This window comes from Danio aesculapii, chromosome 15 (assembly GCF_903798145.1).
Source record: "Danio aesculapii chromosome 15, fDanAes4.1, whole genome shotgun sequence".
NCBI classification, from domain to species: Eukaryota; Metazoa; Chordata; class Actinopteri; order Cypriniformes; family Danionidae; genus Danio; species Danio aesculapii.
In genome coordinates this window covers 23,263,824-23,282,433 of record NC_079449.1, presented here as the reverse complement: position 1 = coordinate 23,282,433, position 18,610 = coordinate 23,263,824, and the positions used below count along the sequence as shown (strand labels likewise).

The following is an 18,610-nucleotide window of genomic DNA, read 5'->3' as shown; positions in this document are numbered from 1 at the left end:
TTGCAGGAATAGATAATTTATTAAATATTAAAAGATTAAAATATTATCTGATGACCATGTTTTTTTATGTTTGATCGTTCAATTTGTGTACCTGAACACTGTTAGACTCTCCAGAAAACCATATTGAACTTTTATCTTTGTGTTTTACATATGACTGTAATTTATTATGCTTTATGCAAACACATTGCATAGAAAAAGACTTGATCATCCCAATCTATCTAAATGAAAGAAATCTTTCCAAATGGAGCTTTTATCTGGGGAAATTATATTCGCATTGCAATATATATCGAAAAAACTAAATATCGCAATGTCAGGTTTTTCCAATATCCTGCAGCCCTATAGCACACATTCATTTGCAGCACATCAGTGTAGAAATAATAAAGGCTAACTTCAGTGACCTCATGTCTGTTTCTGTAGAATAGTTGTGCAGTCGTGTTATTGTTCTTTTGTGCATGTTTGTTTGACAGTTCAAAACTGTGATCAGTTCAAACTGGAATCTAAAAGTGGCAAAATTTACAAATAATCTAATATAAAGTGCTCAGCATATACAAGTACACCCCTCACAAATCTCTCTTTTAAATTCATATTTTAAATAGGAAGCTTTACAATTTTATATTTGTGCATATACATTAGATTAGTCAGTACTGAAACCAAATCTGGAGCTTGTTTAACAAAATAACTTACGATAACGGTCCAAAAACTAGTACACCCAAATTGATGTTATAGAAGATATTAAATACAAAATTTAAAAAAGAGAAAAATCAAGAGAACCAAAAAAAATTAAAGAATTTAGTTGAAATTTTGTCGGTTGTAATTTTTGTTTACAATATTTAGCTTGAATTTAATTGTATTGGCTTTCAATTTCTAAATATGTTTAGTGACTACAATATTATTTGAATAAATGTATCTGTTTAATAAATCTGTTTTGTTCACAGATATTCACTATATTCACTGAGAAATGGATACAAATATTCATTTTCAAATGGGCTGTACTCAATTATGCTGAGCACTGTAAATCAGAATTGATAACAGATACAGAACTGAATGCTTTCAGTGTGAACACAGCCATAACGTACAAAATCAAGCAAAGTCACCACCTCGTTATTTCTAAACAAAAAACGAATGCAACGCAATGACCACATAATCCAACCAACAACCAAAGGGCCAATGGTGTGGAAGAAAAGATTTGTTGCTACTTCCTTTTTCATCACTACCCAGTCCTGCAAGACCTGCATAGCAGAATGCTCTTTGACCAGAAGCGTCGTCAGCAACAACAGACAGTTGTTTAGTACAAAAAGAACATCAATATAAAATGTGGACCGCATAAATATCAGTGTGGAAGCTGTAATCTGTTCATTTAACCAGCAGAAAAACTACAAGCAACAAATGCAGGATGCATAAAACAGGCCTTATGGAGCATTTTATGCTTGTGTAGCAAGGCCCTCGGGGTCATTTTTGATTACAAAAATGCTTTACAGCAACATAAACATGCCTTGGTATTGGTAAGCAAAAATCTCTCCTCGCTCAATTTATCCCTGTGTGTGCAAACTGTAAAAAAAGCTAACCGTACTGCAAATATAAACATTTCTGTCACTGTCAAAATGCAAAGGTTCTCCCAAGAGCACTCAAGGTGCAACTATCATAACAAAAAACAAGCAGATCATTGAGGCGAACCTTTAAAAGAAACGCTCATTCGTCGCTGTTCTCTGTTGTGGAGGCAGTAGTAGCAGTGGCTTTTGCTACAGTTGCTGCCAGTCTGCTTACTGAAGCCCCCTGATCCAGCTCCTCTGACTCCTCCACCTCCACCTCCTGAAGGGTGTGTCTATGTGGTGGGCGTAGCCTGTGTCTGTACGGGTATAAGAAGAGGGCGGGGTCAGGCATGGCCATTGGCTCTTCAGGGCCCGTCACCCTCTCGCGTGGCACACATTCCCGGGCGCGCTCAGCGCGGAGCTGCGTGGAGGATCTGCCGGAGCTCCTACGTTTGGGTTTGATGACAGTCGGGCTGCAGGCGCTAGCTTGAGGTGAAGGGTGGACCGGGGGTCTGTCTGCTCCAAGCTGGGGCGGTCTTCTGCGCTGCTGCTGGAGTTTCTGCTTGGCTGAGTGCAGCTGGAAGGACAGGTATGCCGCCGCCTCCGTCTGCTTCTGCAGCTCCGTGTTGAGTACTGTGGTCCTGTGACTGCGGTTCTTCAACTCCTCCAGGAATCGGCGCTCCTTCTCTTTCAGACTGGCGCGGAGAGCACCGACCAGCACTGACTTCTGGCTCAGCTCCCAGTGCAGGTCACTCTGGATCTGCTGCTGCGCCTCCAGATGCTCCTCCACTTCATGACAGCGGGACTCCAGCTGCTCCTCCTCCTCCAGCACCTCTGGACAAAAAACATTTCATATAGTACAAAACAATTTAATCTGATAACACAATGATTAAATGAATAAAGCTTAACCTGTGCAAATACGCAAATTTAAAGGGCACAAATCAACTTTTGGAAGCTGTTTGAACAGAACTGTAGGTATAGTGTGTCCACATTCATATTGGAGTTATTAATTGTTGTATAAACACAATCAGTCTCTTTTTTCTTTATTTCCTGACGTTGAAGTAGGATCAAAATCCCGGTGATTTTGTGGCTCACAGCAACCTGATGTAGGAGTGCCCACCGAATTGATTGACAGGAGCGTATTAACATGTCTCCGTAGTAACGTGTAGAAACATGTCTACAGAACAGGATTTGCAAAGAAACTGGGATTAAAAGATCTGTTCCAACTCTCTGTGATCAGCTGTTAAAATCAACAACAGTTTGTAACAAAGAAACGACTGTAAATTACTATGTAATTAATAACTGCTAGAACACAGGTGTCAAACTCTGTTCATGGAGGGCCGCAGCTCTGCACAATTTAGCTTAAACACTAATTAAACACGCTTGATCAAACTAATTGAGTTCTTCAAGCTTGTCTGAAACCTACAGGTAAGTGTACTGAAGCAGGGTTGGAACTAAACTGTGCAGAGCAGCAGCCCTCCAGGAACTGAGTTTGACACCCCTGTGCTAGAATCACCCCAGCTGCAGTGTCAGAACCATATATGAAGTTGATTTAAACACGCAACAGGAGTGAGAATGTTGGGTGAGGAAAACCAGCTCACTTGCATTTAAAGACACAGGCAACAAAACAGTTACAATGCTTAAAACAAAGTTACAACTGCTGAACAAATAATAATGAAAATTATTATTATTCAAATTTAAAGTAATTGTTTTTTTTTTCATATTTTAAAAAATTATTACATTTTTAATGTTTTTTTTATTTTGTGAGGGAAAAAGCTTATTTTCAGGATAATTACTTCAGCCTTCCATGTCACATGATCCTTCAGAAATTATGATTTAGTGACAATAAAATTAGAAAATCAAGTCTTTGTGGAAATCATTTTTGGAACTGTGTGTGTTGATTTAAAACGTTTAATGACATTATTATATTTAGTGATTTTACTTTAAAATTTTATCAATTTGATCAATTCATTATCTTAAATAAAAGACTGAATTTGCTCATTTGAAAAAATCTATTTTTAAGGATCAGAACAGTATATTAATTATAAATTTAAATAATTTCGCCCTTTTCCTCAAACCAATAGGTTTTGCCCATTTGTCAAGACATTTTTATAATCTTTAAAAGTGTAATAAAAATTAATTCATCAATTAATTTAGATAATTAAACAGTATTTATTTTAATAATTGCAGCTCAGAAAAAGTAATTTAATTTACATTGGAATATAATTTTAGAAATGAAGAGTTTAGATGCAAAAACCTCTAAGTGCCGTCTAAAATTTTCATCTAAAATTAGCATTTTTCTCAGGCTGTTGAGTGTAGTTTCATTCATTTTACCCTTAGTGCAAAGAATAGGTTATTTTCATTGCCTCTAAAGTGAAATATCTGAACATAAACATAGGAGGCTGAGAAAAACGCAAATTTTACAGGAAAAATTCTGACAGTTTTTGCATCTGAACTCTTCAAATACTTTTATTTTCACAAGATTTATGTAAAACACAAAACATTTAACTTGTATTTAATAATAGACTGTCTATCCACTGAAAAGGATGTCTGCAAAATTGCTGCAAACAATTTTTGTGTTGAATTTAAACAAACAAATAAAACTTATTTCATTAAAACTCATTTATTTGTTTAAATTCAGCCCGAATAATTTGTTTACAGCCACTTAATTAAACAAATTTAGTAAATCCAAGGAATCATTTTTGAATAATTTTTTCAGTGTACATTACAACACTTATGAATCTGTTGAACAACCTCTTTTGATTTGGCTTTGTTTTATGGATTCAATCCCCTTTAACCCCCCTGCAATTCACACCAATTATACATGCAGCTTAAACATCAGCCAAAGAAAGTGAAACCCCTGAAGCTAAAAACCACACGCTCCTCCAGCTGCTGAAAGAAGAGTATGATCTCACCAATGATCCACCTTGAGATAAGAAACAGCCATGTCTAATATGAACACACGCCCATTTAAAAGCGAATTTGCAACTAATCTGAGATCTAAAAGGTATAAGCGGATGTGGCTGTGGAAAGTAGACAAAAGGCTCTTCTGTGCCCAAGGATTACAGACTCACCAAGTAAAGCCAAATCAACTAATCTCAACTGTGGTCTGGCTACTGGCTGGGTGAGCCATCTGTTCAGGGTTATCAGACACATTAAATGTCTAGGACAAGACCTCTCAGAGACTACTGTCTCATAAAAGCACACAGGAAAGCGCCATCGCGTAAAAATCACATCAAAAATAATATTACTATAAAATAAAATCAATTATAATGCATTGGAAGAATTTGGGTAACACTTTACAGTAACAGTATATGAAGTATTAACATGTAAACTAAATGTTACTTTATTATGAATTAATGATGAGTGAACCCATGAGCTAATCATGAACTAACTAACATGATTCACAAGAGTTCATGTGTTAATTACTTGTTAGTACATGTTATTAATTAATGTAATAATTAACATTTAAGATTAAGCTAAATGTAACCATCATGAAATCATTTTGGACTTGTGGGGGAAACCGGAGCACCTGGAGGAAACCCACGCGAACATGGGGAGAACATGCAAACTCCACACACAAATGTCTACTGATCCAGCCGAGGCTCGAACCAGCGACCTTCTTGCTGTGAGGCGATTGTGCTACCCACTGTGCCACCACGTCGCCCAGGTTTAATCTTGTTAAATTTAAACACATATGACTATGACCTTGTTAATGTTAACTGCAAACATATTTTGTCCTTTATTTTTGCAAGAAAAATTAAACAGCATTTTCATTTTTAATTTCAGCTTCATCAAATGTTTCAAAAGCAATCCAACAATGCAAAATGTTAACATTTTCTATCATTTTAGAACATTTTTTATTATTATTGGCAATTTGTATTACTCTTGTCTTATAAAACATTTGAGTCAAAACACTTGTGAAAAATAAGGCATGGTTAGCAGAGAGAGTTTTATATGAATATGAATAACAGTGTTACTTTTTTTGCTATTTACAATTGTCCCTAGAGGAACTCTTGCCATTAAACCTGATTTACTTTTAAACTGAAAAACTAAGACATTTCAAACTCAAGGATGTGTTTCTGCACTAAATAACCTGTAGATTGATCATTAGTGTGATGCTTGAAAAGAGAAACACAGCTTGTAATAAGCAACAAAGAACCTAAAACTTGTTGGTGTCCCAAAATCACATGATATTTGGCAGCTCCATCAAGGTTTGCATGCTGAATGTGCTGTTACAGCCTGGAAATCAAATGTTGTCAGGGCTTCGAGAAAATCGCTTTGTTACATTCATCCCACGTTTCTTTCGTCCCCGCTCTCCCCTACATTTTTATATTGGATGAAGTGAAATATTGTGCTTTTCTACACTGCACTAAAGTAAAAAAATAGATTTAGTGTCTCTAAATTAAACAATATTTTTGCTAAGAATTTTTACATTTATTTTTTGACCACATTAAATATGTTTGATTTAGATTAAATTAAATGTTACAGTTTGAACCAAACTTAGATTATCCTTTCAGAAAAAAACTGTAACAATTGACAGTAATTTTTTAAAAGTTGGTTCAGTAGTGCACAGAGCTTATATTTCTAAGACTAAATTAGCCCAAATGTTTCCTGGTATAGTTCTTTGTGCAATAGATGTAATTGTGCAGAAGGCACAATAACATATTTCATATGTTCTGGACTTGACCCAACTTAGAGCATTTCTGGAGGTTAATATTTGATTCGTTATCTGTGATTCTTCAGCACAAGCTAGAACCAGATCCACAGGTGGCACTGTTTGGGGTTACTTCAGAGGAAATACAGTTGCCTTCTTCAAAGAGTAAAATCATCGCTTTTTCGACTTTATTGGCACGTAGGTCTATTTTGCTAAAATGGAAGGATTCTCGTCCTCCTACTCATGCTCAGTGGATTAGAGAAACTATGTCATGTCTTTATTTGGGGGTTGGAGGGGAAGTTTTTTAAGGTGTGGCAACCTTTTATTGATTATGTATAAAATCTTAAATCATTTGATTTTGCTGTACATATGGTATGTATGGTTATATGTTTGTAAAATGTATTTATTTATTTAATTTGTTTTTATTTTTATTTATTGTTATTATTATTTCCTTTTATTTGTATTTAAACCTACATGTACAATTGTATATTTGTTTTTTTTGGCTAATGTGAGCGCTATCCCGCTGTTGGGTTGGTATGGGTCTGGGGTTTGTATTGTTATTCTTTCTCATTTGAAAAACTGAAAATCAATCAAAAAAATCTAAACAAAAAAGTTGGTTCAAAGTGTAATTTTGGTCAGTCAATGTGTTTCAGATAAATAAGAGAACGAGAAAGCGAGATTCAGGTAGTGCCAGACCTCCTATGTCTGATCCGAACAAACTCGATGGCCTCATGCTGAGAGCTCAACATCTTTCCCTCACTTTTCGTCTTATACGCTTTGTTAAACTGCACCTCGCACACACTCCTGCCTATCATTTTGTCCAGATCGCCCTAATTTCACATGCAGCCTATCAGTGTCACCCAGAGTGATACAAGCTCATTGAGCAAATAAAGAAAAGGCTGTTATCTGATCCCTAAATCTGATCTCTGCACTGTTCTTCAGTCTCTGCTGCCTCTGACCCTTTTAATAGAAGACATAATGAAACTGAGATTTGGACAACAGTCCCTTAACAAAGGCTGATAAGAAGTGATAGATATGAGAAAAAAAACAATGAGTATCATCCATTTAAAGAGATAGTTCACCCAAAAATGAACATTCTGTCACCTATAATCATTGACTTCCATTGTATATGTTGTTCCTACTATGGAAGTCAATGGTTACAAACTCAAACTGGTTTGGATCAGGTTAGGGGTGAGTAAATAATGACAGAATTTTTATTTTTGAGTGAACTATTCATTTAATACTGCCAGTGTGCCAGTGATAAAGTGAAAATCTAAAATTATTTTGCGCATCAGACAGTGTTTGGTTGCTGTAAGATTCTTTGAAGATTCAGTTAACACATCCAAAACATGCTGATGTTTGATCTTGGATGAGTAATCATTCACAGCACTGAAGTATTACTCTGTAAACAGTGTTGGGAGGCACAATGCAGCATTCGTTAACACATTTTGTTTCTATTTTTGATGCACTGCATGATTACTTCAGTGGTTTGTTTTCCCTGTTTGTGGGAAATATAATTATTTCATCATTTTTAAACACCAAGGCCTGGTTTCACAGACAGGGCTTATAGACAAAGCCAGGATTATGACATAGCTTGCTTAGAACATTTAAAGTACAAATCAAATTAAAAGTAACCATATGATTTTGTTAGCTCACGTTGCTGTTTTTGTGGTGAACAACTCATCTGTGCGTGTCATTAAAAAATAAAAAAAATTTGCCTTTGTACTCTTTGATTTAAATCTGAAAATGACTTCCTGTTTGTTTATAGTTAGATTGTCAGATTACGTCTGTCATGGGTATTGAGCGTGGTTACTTGTTGAGTAGTCAGTCAAATTCTTTCTGATAATTTTTAGGCTCATTTTCTCAGGAGTTACCTCCCCTCTCTTCAGTCCAGACAGAAGTGGCGCACAGACAATGCTAACTTACACCCTAACACTGCATGTTGTTCTGATTCCTGATCCCCAACTTTCCCGATCTCAGTGGCCAGTGGGAAATATCATCTCCCTCCATTCCAGCAGGGATGGCCGTTATAGGATTGCTGATGTCCAGTTTAAGGACAGGATCTACACAAGGCCCATTGCTGGTCTGGTTCAAACTGCAAACTCAAAGTAGTGTCATACCCCTGTTCAGTTCATGGTTCACTCCAATCTCCGCCCACTCAATCTCTGGCCAATCAGGACTGCTTCAAAGGCTTTATTAGCAGCACCCGTGCACACAGTTTGCCTTTTCTGCTTGCACATGGCTGAACTGTACAGAGGACTGAATTTGGTTTCTGTTGTTGTTTTCCTGTGTGTGCGTATCGTACAATGTAAGTGGCTTTTGTATGACTTAAGTTGACTTAAGTGCTCATATGTTTCATGTTTGCCAAATTTTCTGTTTAGTTATGTACTTGTTTGTTGGTAGACTGAAGCATTGTATTTGTTATTTCCTTGCTGATAACTGAAACATTGTATTTCTGTTATTTCCTTGCAGAAATCACACACACACACACACACACACACACACACACACACACACACACACACAGACACACACATACACACACACACCTTTCCTTCTGAGTACAAATCCTTGTGGACTGTTAATAAATGAAGAGTTTAGATCCAAAAACCTCTAAGTGCCATCTGAAATGTTCTTTTAATATTACCATTTCTCTCATCTTCCTTTGTCTTGATTCAGTAATTTCACTTTTATGGCATAGAACAGGTTATTTTTATCGATTTTAACATAAAATAACTGAACATAAACACAAGAGGCTGAGAAAAATGCCCATTGTAGATAGAAAAAATTCCAGATGGCACCGAGAGGTTTTGCATCTGAACTCTTCAAATACAACTAAATAGAGTGACTAGACTGGACCTCTGTTCTTACCGACAGCACCACTGGCTTCAAGCTATAGCTACCTAAGCATTCCCTCCTAACTCCTTTTCACTGTCAGTTTTGACAACAAACAGAAACGCTGAGAAGATGGTGTCTATTAGTTTGTAATGATGACTCTCCCCAAACACCTTTACAGATCATTCTGAATGAAATGCCTACTTTACTACATCAACCCAGCTCACAGTAGAAAAACAAGCCCCGCCCACTGTTTACTCATTTAATATTTCGTTTCTATAGGAACTGCGCCACAATACGAAAGGAAAAAAAGCGGTCACAGCTTCTGGTTCATGTGGACTTCATGTGAAATTTATAATCATTGTGCTTTAGAAAATAACATTGCTGGTGTTCATCACTGCTATATTTTAAGATCAGTCAGTGTAGGTTTCTTCAAGCTTATATATACCTACATTTTAGTCTGGGCTTACTTTAAACTTTGTCTGTGAAACTGGCAATAAATGTTTAGTTGTTTGCCCTTCTTTTGTATAGTTAAAGTCCACAATATTGGTAGATTTAAGTCAAGATCATGAATCTTTCATGGAAAACACTGAACTTTCTGTGACTTTCCAAGCTGGGGTTTATCAGTCAGAATAAATACAACCGGATAAATTCAGAATCATAAAAAATTAATTCATTCATTTTCCTTCATCTTAGTCCCTTATTTATCAGAAGTTGCCACAGCGGAATGAACCGCCAACTATTCCAGCACATGTTTTTACACAGCGGATGCCCTTACAGCCACAACCCAAAACTGAAAACAACATGCAAACTCCACACACAAATGCCAACTGGCCCAGACGGGACCCAAACCAGCGAAGGTGCGAGTCGACAGTTCTAACCACTGAGCCACCGTGCTGCCCTAAAATAAATGTGCAATAATTTACACATTTAAAATTTGCACATATTTATTGCACTACATTGCACTGATTCACTTATTTGAACTGTACATACCCACTGCACATGGACATTTGTAATTATGTACAGTCCCACTGTGCATACACATTTGTAATTATGTTTATCTATCTGCACACTTCTCATTATTAATAGCAACCTGTACATATATTTATTTATAGTAAATCTCTGTTCATAGCTAATACAACCGGTATATAATGTTGATAGTACATCCATCTGTAAATATTACCACAGTTTTTCTATAACTGCACTTTATAACTTATACCTGTATCCTGCACTTGCTGCTATTGCACTGCTGGTTAGACCTAAACTGCATTTCGTTGCCTTGTACTTGTACATGTGTAATGACAATAAAGTTGAATCTAAAATCTAATCTAATCTAAAATGTACCTTAAAATTAAGTTAGAAGAACTTTTTGTACAAGCTTTTCCATAAACATCATATTTACTTAACTGGTTAAGTTATAATTAACCGCTGATATTGGCTAATTTGACTATACATTAAAAAAGCAATCTTTAAGTTTTTCAGTTTGTCCTTGAGCTAAGTACAGTCTCTACTAAGTACAATGGCAGCCCTACAAAACGTCATTTAAATATAAACACCGGTAAATCCTCAATATGACAGAAAATTAAACACCAACACGTCCCTCACAACAGAATTATTGTGCAAAAAAAACACAAAAATTTTAACATTTCAACGTGTAATATATATTTTTTGTAACGTGTAAAAAAGATTTTGAGTTTACAGAACTTTGTAGAAGAAAAAATCTTACTGACCCCAAACTATTAAATGTTAGTTATACAGAATGTTTATCATACGGATTAGAAAATATTTAGTCACTTCTACATATTCAAAGACATTTTAAAACCTCTCATTACAATTGAAAAATCAATTTTCGCCCCTGATCTCAGCTTTCCCATGCTATTTCTCTCTGTCTCCTAGTCCAGCTTTGTCTCAAGGAAAAAAGAAGAAGAAGAAAAAAAAAAGAAGAAAGCAGTAACTGGACACCCCCTTTGGGACAGTACAGCAAGAGCAGAGGAAAACGCAGGCAGGATCAATTATTAGGAGGATGAGGCTGCGTCGGGTGCAGGAGAGAGAGGGATGACCTGCGGTATGGAGAGGAATCTTCTGCTTCACAATCAGTGAACACTTCATATCTGACTGCTTCAAGATTTAGACCAGTTATTATTATATTCATTAGTCATGGTCATAAATACTACACGTGCCTTGTTAAAGGGCACCTATGATGAAAATCTACTTTTGGAAGCTGTTTGGACAGAACTGTGTGTAGGTATAGTGTGTTCACTGTCATATTGGCGTTATATGATCACAACAAGTCTCCTTTAAAATTTTCCTGAAGTTAAGATAGGATTCAAATCCCAGTGATTTTGAGGCCCACCGCAACGTGACGTGTCCACAGAACATTTTCTTTGCAAATTAACTGAGATTAAATTATTTGTTCCAACTCTCTGTGATTTTTATACATTTTAAAATGTTTTAAAACAGAGCATGTTTGTAATAAAGACAGTAAAATCGCTGTCTTATTCTTAAACACTATAATCACCACAGCCACAGTGTCAGTAAACGCCTGTGAGACTCCTCATTTCAGAAAGGCTTGAATAAACTCCACCACAAATACATCAAATAAGCTTACTTGGTATTTGACTAAGGTGCTGTATTTCAGTTCACCCAAGTCTGTCTCTGTCACTGTGCTGTTTATCTGATGTAACACATGAGAACCAGACACGCATGTGGGAACGGTGGGCGGGGAGAAGATGCTCATTTGCATTTAAAGCAACAGGCTACAAAAACAGCTGCAATGTATTCAGACACCAAAATGGGCAGACTGTGGAGGCTATAATAAATAATACGATGGGTATTTTGAGTCTGTAAACTTTACAGACACATTCTAGAGACACCAAAGACTTATCTCACATCTTGTAAAAGAGGTAAAATAGGTGCCCTTTAAATCTTATAAGGCAAGGCAAGTTTATTTATATAGCACATTTCATACACAGTGGCAATTCAAAGTGCGTTACATAAACAAGAATTAAAGAAGCAAGTATAAGAGAAATAAAAACAAATAATAAAAATGGTAAAAAAAATAATATGCATAAAAACAGATAAAATGTGTTTTAAAAGAATGAAAAAGAAGGGGAAAACATAATAGTGCGATCTGTGGGACGTAGCACAGTGCTCATTCAGTAAAGGCACAGCTAAACAGATGTGTTCTCAGTCTTAATTTGAATGTGCCTACTGTTGGAGCACTACCTACTGCCTACTGTTTATAACTAGAACTCTCTCTGAAATAAAGGTATGAGAGCAGTCACTGGGGTAATACCTTTTCAAAAGATACACATTTGTGTCCATATTGGTGGCGGACATTTTAAATAAGGGGGAGAGTTGTATGAGATCCAAAGGTTTATGTTCATATAATTATTAATCACCTTTTTCTAAATGATCTGTCTCCAAAAGTGAGGGGGACGTATCCCCCCGTCCCCCCTGTTGCTACGCCCCTGCTACAAACAATGTTCATGTTGCTGTATTCAACTGAACTTAAAATACAGAAATACACTGTTCACAAATACATGAAAAAGGCAACATTTCTCACCTGTTTGACTCCTGCCTGGAGGCTTCATGTTCAGTTCTTGTGTGAGTTCTGTAAGTAACAGACAGATGCGTAGTTAATCTTTGGTTTCTGGAACAGACTGATTCATAAATCCTCAATGTGTCATCAGGAGCTACAGGTTTTCATTTTGTCTTGCCAGTATATTTATTTGACTCTCAAAGTGCTGGTATTACTTGACTTGCAATTTACGAACCATCAACTCTGCAGGCACAGGACGTCAATATGACGTCATATTAACGTTGTACCCCAATGTACTTGGATTTTGTTTGGAAATGAAAATGGGGTGAAAATGTTACACTTTGATGTTGTATGGACGTTACCAATATGACATCTATCAGACCTAAAATCAACCAAATATCAACATAATTTGCCGTTGTTATTGGACATCAAAATAATGTTGTCTGTAGATGCTGGCTAGACATTGAATTTTGGTCATCTGATGTCATAACTTAAATCTAACCTAATATTATGATGTGTTATGATGTTGTGTGCCTGCTGGGAAGGTCCACAGATACAGCTAAAAATGTAAGTTTTGTTGAATTATCCACTCAACAGTTCAATCTGTTGTAAGAGAAAAACTGAATATTTGTGTTGCAGATATTGAGAAGGTTCAAAGCTAGCATGATCTGTGGCTCTACAGGGCAGAAAAGCAAAGAGATGAATATGCAGTGCGCTGCTTTTTGTGCCCTTGCTGGCTCAGCAGATTTTGTTCAGGTAGGAAGGCTGTGTACTATATTACAGAGAGGGAAAACACAAACCCTGCACTGACAGGAAGCTATTGACCCGTGGTTCTCTCTGTGGAGCCTGTGCCATCAAAGAGAGCAGAGAAACCCTGCTCTCCCTCTCCTGGCTTCATGCAATCTGGGCACCAACGATGCATTCCAACACAATTAGACTGTGTGCTAACATTGTTTTTGGAACAAAATCCAATTATGTGTGAATTAAGATAAATGAAACGTGATTAGCTTCAATTATGTGGGTTATTTGACATGTCTGTCCTGCGAGAATGACACACACCTGTGCAGCGTTTCTGAAGAGAGAGGATCTCCAGGTGAAGTCCATGCAGCAGAGTGAGCTGCTCCTGCCGGAGGAACACAATGCTCCGCTCCACACTCTCCACCTGCCGCTCCAGAGAAACCACCTGAGACCCCTTTATCAAACCAAACACACCAATACATACTGGTAAGTTGCAGTAAGCGTTAAACAAGCTTATAACCCTTTATTACTTTTATATAAATGTCTACCACACAATACACATATAAAACTGAAATGTTAAATATTTACATGCTCCCCCTCTGAGGTAAAATAATTCAATTCCATGCCTTCAGCAAATAGTTAAAGGACCAGTTAACCCAAAAATAAAAATCTACTCACCCTAAAGTGGTTCCAAATATCTAGGAGTTTCTTTCTTCTGTTGAAAACAAGAGAAGATATTTTAAGAATGTTAGAAACCTGTAGCCATTGACTTCCATATTAGGAAAAATAAACATCATGGATGTCAATGGCTACCAGATTACAACATTCTTCAAAATATCTTCTTTTGTGTTCAACAGAAGAAACTCAAACAGGTTTGGAACAAATGAAAGGAATGTAAATAATGGCAGATTTTTAAAGTTTCAGATGAACTATCCCTTTAACAGCTTAACAGTAATGGAGTTAATGAATTAACAAAGTTCAGTAGCCGGGCCACACCTAAACCAATCAGCTTCCCTCGTCTACTATTTAGAGGAAGTGGACCCTCCCTAAACTCATCCACTCATCCCCTACACATGCCCCCCTCCCCTCCCTATACCTCTTAACATCCCTCTCTTCTTCCACAGGCTGCATTGGGGGGGTCTTCTAAAGGTTCCACTTTAACCTACGAGACAAAGCCCCCACTCTGAGTCTCCCTGGACAAGACTCCCTGATCAGCCAGTTCAAGGATCATCCATACTTCCCTTATCAATCTTCATAATTACCTACTTCTCCCAAACAACTAGAAATAAAGATTCTCAAGCAACGGTTGTAGCGTGGCCCTTGATAGTGAAGTGTGATTTGATTAGTTTGATTTCAAATTTGAAAACGGAACAAAGCAACATAATGCCAGCAGGGGTCACTAATACTTCATTAAAGGGGTCAAGAACTGAGAAACCAAAATTCCCCTGATCTTTTGACATATATGCGGTCATTGTACAATAAAAATCTCCTGTAAGTTTCAGAACTTAAAACTTTCTTGATAGCCTAAAAACAGCATATATTGAAGACAATCTGTCAAAATTACAGGTTGTGGAATGATCCACTTTATTATGTTTAGTTAGTCTAAACTAGGGCTGTACAATATATCGTCTCAGCATCGATATCGCAATGTGATCATTCACAAGAATCATATGAGTATACCCAATGTTGAATCTAGATTAAAATTTTTTGAGGCCTGTGACTGTGTGAGGGTTTTAAATAAATTCATGCACTGTACTGTTTGTAACTTTGACAAATTAATAACTTCATTTTATTGAGTTGTTTATCAAATGAAGACTACAAAGTCTATTATTTTACATTAGATAATTCAACTACTACCTGAATACAGATCAAAAACATTAAAATCTGATTGTTTAATTGGTCTCTTTTTCTTTATTGAATTCCTCTACGCTTGTAGATTGTTTCTTATATTTTATACATATGTACTCCCCTACAGAATCATCCCAATCAGTCTAAAATTATATATTTTTTCAAATAGTTATTCAACAAATCTAGTGAAATTGTATTCATATCGCAATATACATCTCAGAGTAGAAAATAATCATTGCAATGGTAAATTTTTCCCAATATCGTGCAGCTAGTCTAAACTCCACCTCCGCAGAAGAACATCAAAGACTGCTTCTACATCACTGCCTGCTTAGCTCCGCCCAACCTTTAACACAGCCAGTGGGTAAATAATAAGAAATGCAAACCATAAAAAAAACCATATCAAGTCACAACGCACTGTTTTCCATCTGATCCCAACATGAGGAGAGTTTCATGTATGTAAGAACTTGGTCCTTTATCCCCTTTGCTTGGTCCTATTAAAGCATTCATAGGCCTGCTTTTTTGTGACTCAAACAGCTGTTGACCAATCAGCATCAAGAACTAAAACTATAATAGTTGATAATTAACAGAGGCTTAAGGCTAATAGGCACCACAAATTCAAGAAAAACAAAATTCATTTGTAATGAGCATTTTGTAATTAATAACTCACTTAAGATATGGAAACAGATCAAATTATTTCTTGGTCTCCCAAATACTTATTTAGACTGCCCAATAAGTTGAAATCATGCCTTTATTCTTGGAACTCAAGAGAAAACATTTTCACATTGGAAAAAAAAAGCATTAGTACATATAACAGACTTATTTGTTGATAATAAATTTGGCTCATTAAGTCAGTTAAAATTAAAATATGATCTTCAATCCTCTGAGCTTTTTAGATATTTACAAATAATGGATTTTACTAGGAAATTTTTTCCTGGTTTTGAAAATATAACCATGCACCAGACACTTGAAAATATAACAAAACACAACCAAATAGAAAAAAAATGTCTCTTCTTAGATAAGGTTAATTCAAACACTGACAAAATTAGGAAAGAGTGGGAGAAGGAGCTCTCAGATAAGTCATAGGAGGAAATCTGGAATCTTTTTAAAATCTGGAACCCAATTATGTTTTCTATCAGTAATGCTGACTTGTGACTCATTATAGGTGACATATGTGGAGTTGTGGAGCCTACACATTTCTCTGTAAATTATTAATTTCTATATTTATTTAAATGTTTTCTCTTATGTTTTCTGGATGATATTGTATCTTGTTGTGTCCGACTGTTAGAGTATTGTGAAATGGCCTTTGTTTGTCCTTTTCTTTTTAGTTTGTTCTCTTTGTTATTGTATTTTCTTATGCTAAAAACAATAAAATTATTTTTTTTAAACTCGCCCATAGACAAATAAACTAAATACTGCCCCTCAATGGGCCCCGCAAAGGGTCCAATCTCACTGCACACACCCATAACAATTTGGTCATGGGCCCATAAATGAATATAGAGTAGGTCAGAAATATTTTTTTAACCTTCCAATTTAGTTTAACCAAAAATATATCAGAGTATTATATATACAGTACATGGTTGATTACACTCTCGATATTGTAATGATTTTTCAATATTTAATTATTTTAAAATATTTTTATGCCATTTTAATTTATTACAATTACTCAATCGAGAATATATTTTATTAAATTCTTTACATGCACACATTTACACCAACGACAAGCCAACAACGACAGAATATGTCTTCATAAAACTAAACTGCTCCTTAAAAGATCAATTCTGTTCTGCTTTCTCTGACCCTTAAATGACTCATGGTTAAGTCATGTTGATTCATCTTATTTTTCACTTGAACAGTTACATTTTAAAATAGCAAAAATTAAATACAATTTAATAAAAAAAGATACAAATGTGATCAATGCCAAGTATCATATATAAAAATAAAGACATTTTAGAACTGGAACACTTAGATCCACACATAGCCCAATGTAAAATGAAACTTCTGAGCGTTTTTTTCTGCTTATTAGTCTATAAACATCGAGGTTATTATAAACTGCTTGCAAAAACATAATGTAACACAGTTAACTTACACCCCACTGTATAATATTGAAATATCAATGCTGAGCTCCAGCTAGTAGCCGTTTTCTATAGGCTGTTACAGTCAATTAAGCTAAAGACAAGACTGCGCATAATGTAATCCAGCACTCACCGTATTCTCCATTCTTATAGCACTATCCAGCAGACGAGGCGTTATAATAATGAGGAGAATGAACGGACTCCTTCACATCCACATCTCTGCCCTTCAACCAAGCGACCCATGAACATATAGGATGACGACATCTTTAAGGAAGATCAATACACATCTCTCAAAGCGAGACTTAAACAAGCATCTGCCCCGGCTTTGGCGTGAAAGACCAGTTTTCAATCCCCCGTTATTTCGGCGAATGTACAGTTGCTTTATCCGACCATGTCACGATCGATTCAAGCGTTTAGCTGGCATACGCGTGCCCGTGTGTCCTGCGTCCGCCGAACAGCATCATCATCATCATCTTCATCGCGATGACAGACAGGAAGAGGCTCCTTCAGGACCAAAACGATGATGCAACTGATGGAGGAAACACAACTCTCTCTCTCTCTCTCTCTCTCTCTCTCTGCTGCAGATTCTGCCTCATGCGCACGGCTGGTGACCCTCATGCTGTTGTGCACGATAAGTTAAGGTTTTAATATGTAGGCCATTGCAAATGTCTAGCTAAATTACTGAATTACAGTGGAAAGTACAGCGAAATTAACCAGGAGCTAGCTCAAGTCCTAAAATCTGACTGGGAAAGCGTTAAGTGTGCTGCTTAGCCTGTAAATTAGCATAACAATAGCGGTTTGTGTTCCAGACTCTATTTTTGATAACAAACTACTTGCTTTTGAAGTAAAAGTTTACCCAAAAATGTAAATTTTGTCATCATACTTACCATTTACTAGTTCCAAATTTGTCTGACTTTGTTCCGTTGAACAAAAAGAAGATATTTAGAAGAAATTTGGGACCATTTGTTACCATTGATTTTGATTGTATTTGTTATTCCTACTATGGAAGTCAATGGTTACAGGCTTTCAGCTTTCTTCGAAATATCGTTTGTGTTCAATATAAGAAAGAAACTCACAAATAGGATTTTTGGATAAACTATAGCTAATTAGAATTTCTAAAGTCTTTAAAAATACGTTTTATTGTTTGTCTATCTATTTAAGACTATTTATCAAATCCATATACATAGATGTTTTCCAGACCTTTCAAATGTGTCCGGGTGTTCCGATTTCCCCCACAGTCCAAACACACGCGCTATAGGTGAATTGAATAAACTAAATTGTCCGTAGTGTATGTGTGTGAATGCAAGAGTGTGTGGGTGTTTTCCAGTATTGGGTTGCAACACTGCTGTGTAGTACATATACTGGATAAGTTGGCGGTTCATTCCGCTGT

General features: G+C 36.3%; 1 protein-coding gene across 1 annotated transcript; it reads right to left on the bottom strand.

Annotated features, from left to right (window-relative positions):
- Positions 1 to 1,080: 1,080 nt before the first annotated feature.
- ccdc92ba (coiled-coil domain containing 92Ba) lies at positions 1,081 to 17,716 on the bottom strand. Its single transcript, XM_056473920.1, has 4 exons — positions 17,354 to 17,716; positions 13,622 to 13,754; positions 12,587 to 12,634; positions 1,081 to 2,363 (listed from the first exon to the last, which is right to left on the bottom strand). Exons 1-4 carry the CDS (start codon positions 17,363 to 17,365, stop codon positions 1,690 to 1,692), a joined length of 867 nt encoding a protein of 288 aa, XP_056329895.1. The 5' UTR covers positions 17,366 to 17,716; the 3' UTR covers positions 1,081 to 1,689.
- Positions 17,717 to 18,610: the final 894 nt, after the last annotated feature.

Excerpts from the sequence above, each read along its gene's own strand:
- ccdc92ba (XM_056473920.1), bottom strand. Across the intron at positions 12,635-13,621 it reads TCTTCAGAAACGCTGCACAG|AACTCACACAAGAACTGAAC; the intron begins GTGTGTGTCATT and ends TGTTACTTACAG. Across the intron at positions 2,364-12,586 it reads TCCAGGCAGGAGTCAAACAG|AGGTGCTGGAGGAGGAGGAG; the intron begins GTGAGAAATGTT and ends TTTTTTGTCCAG.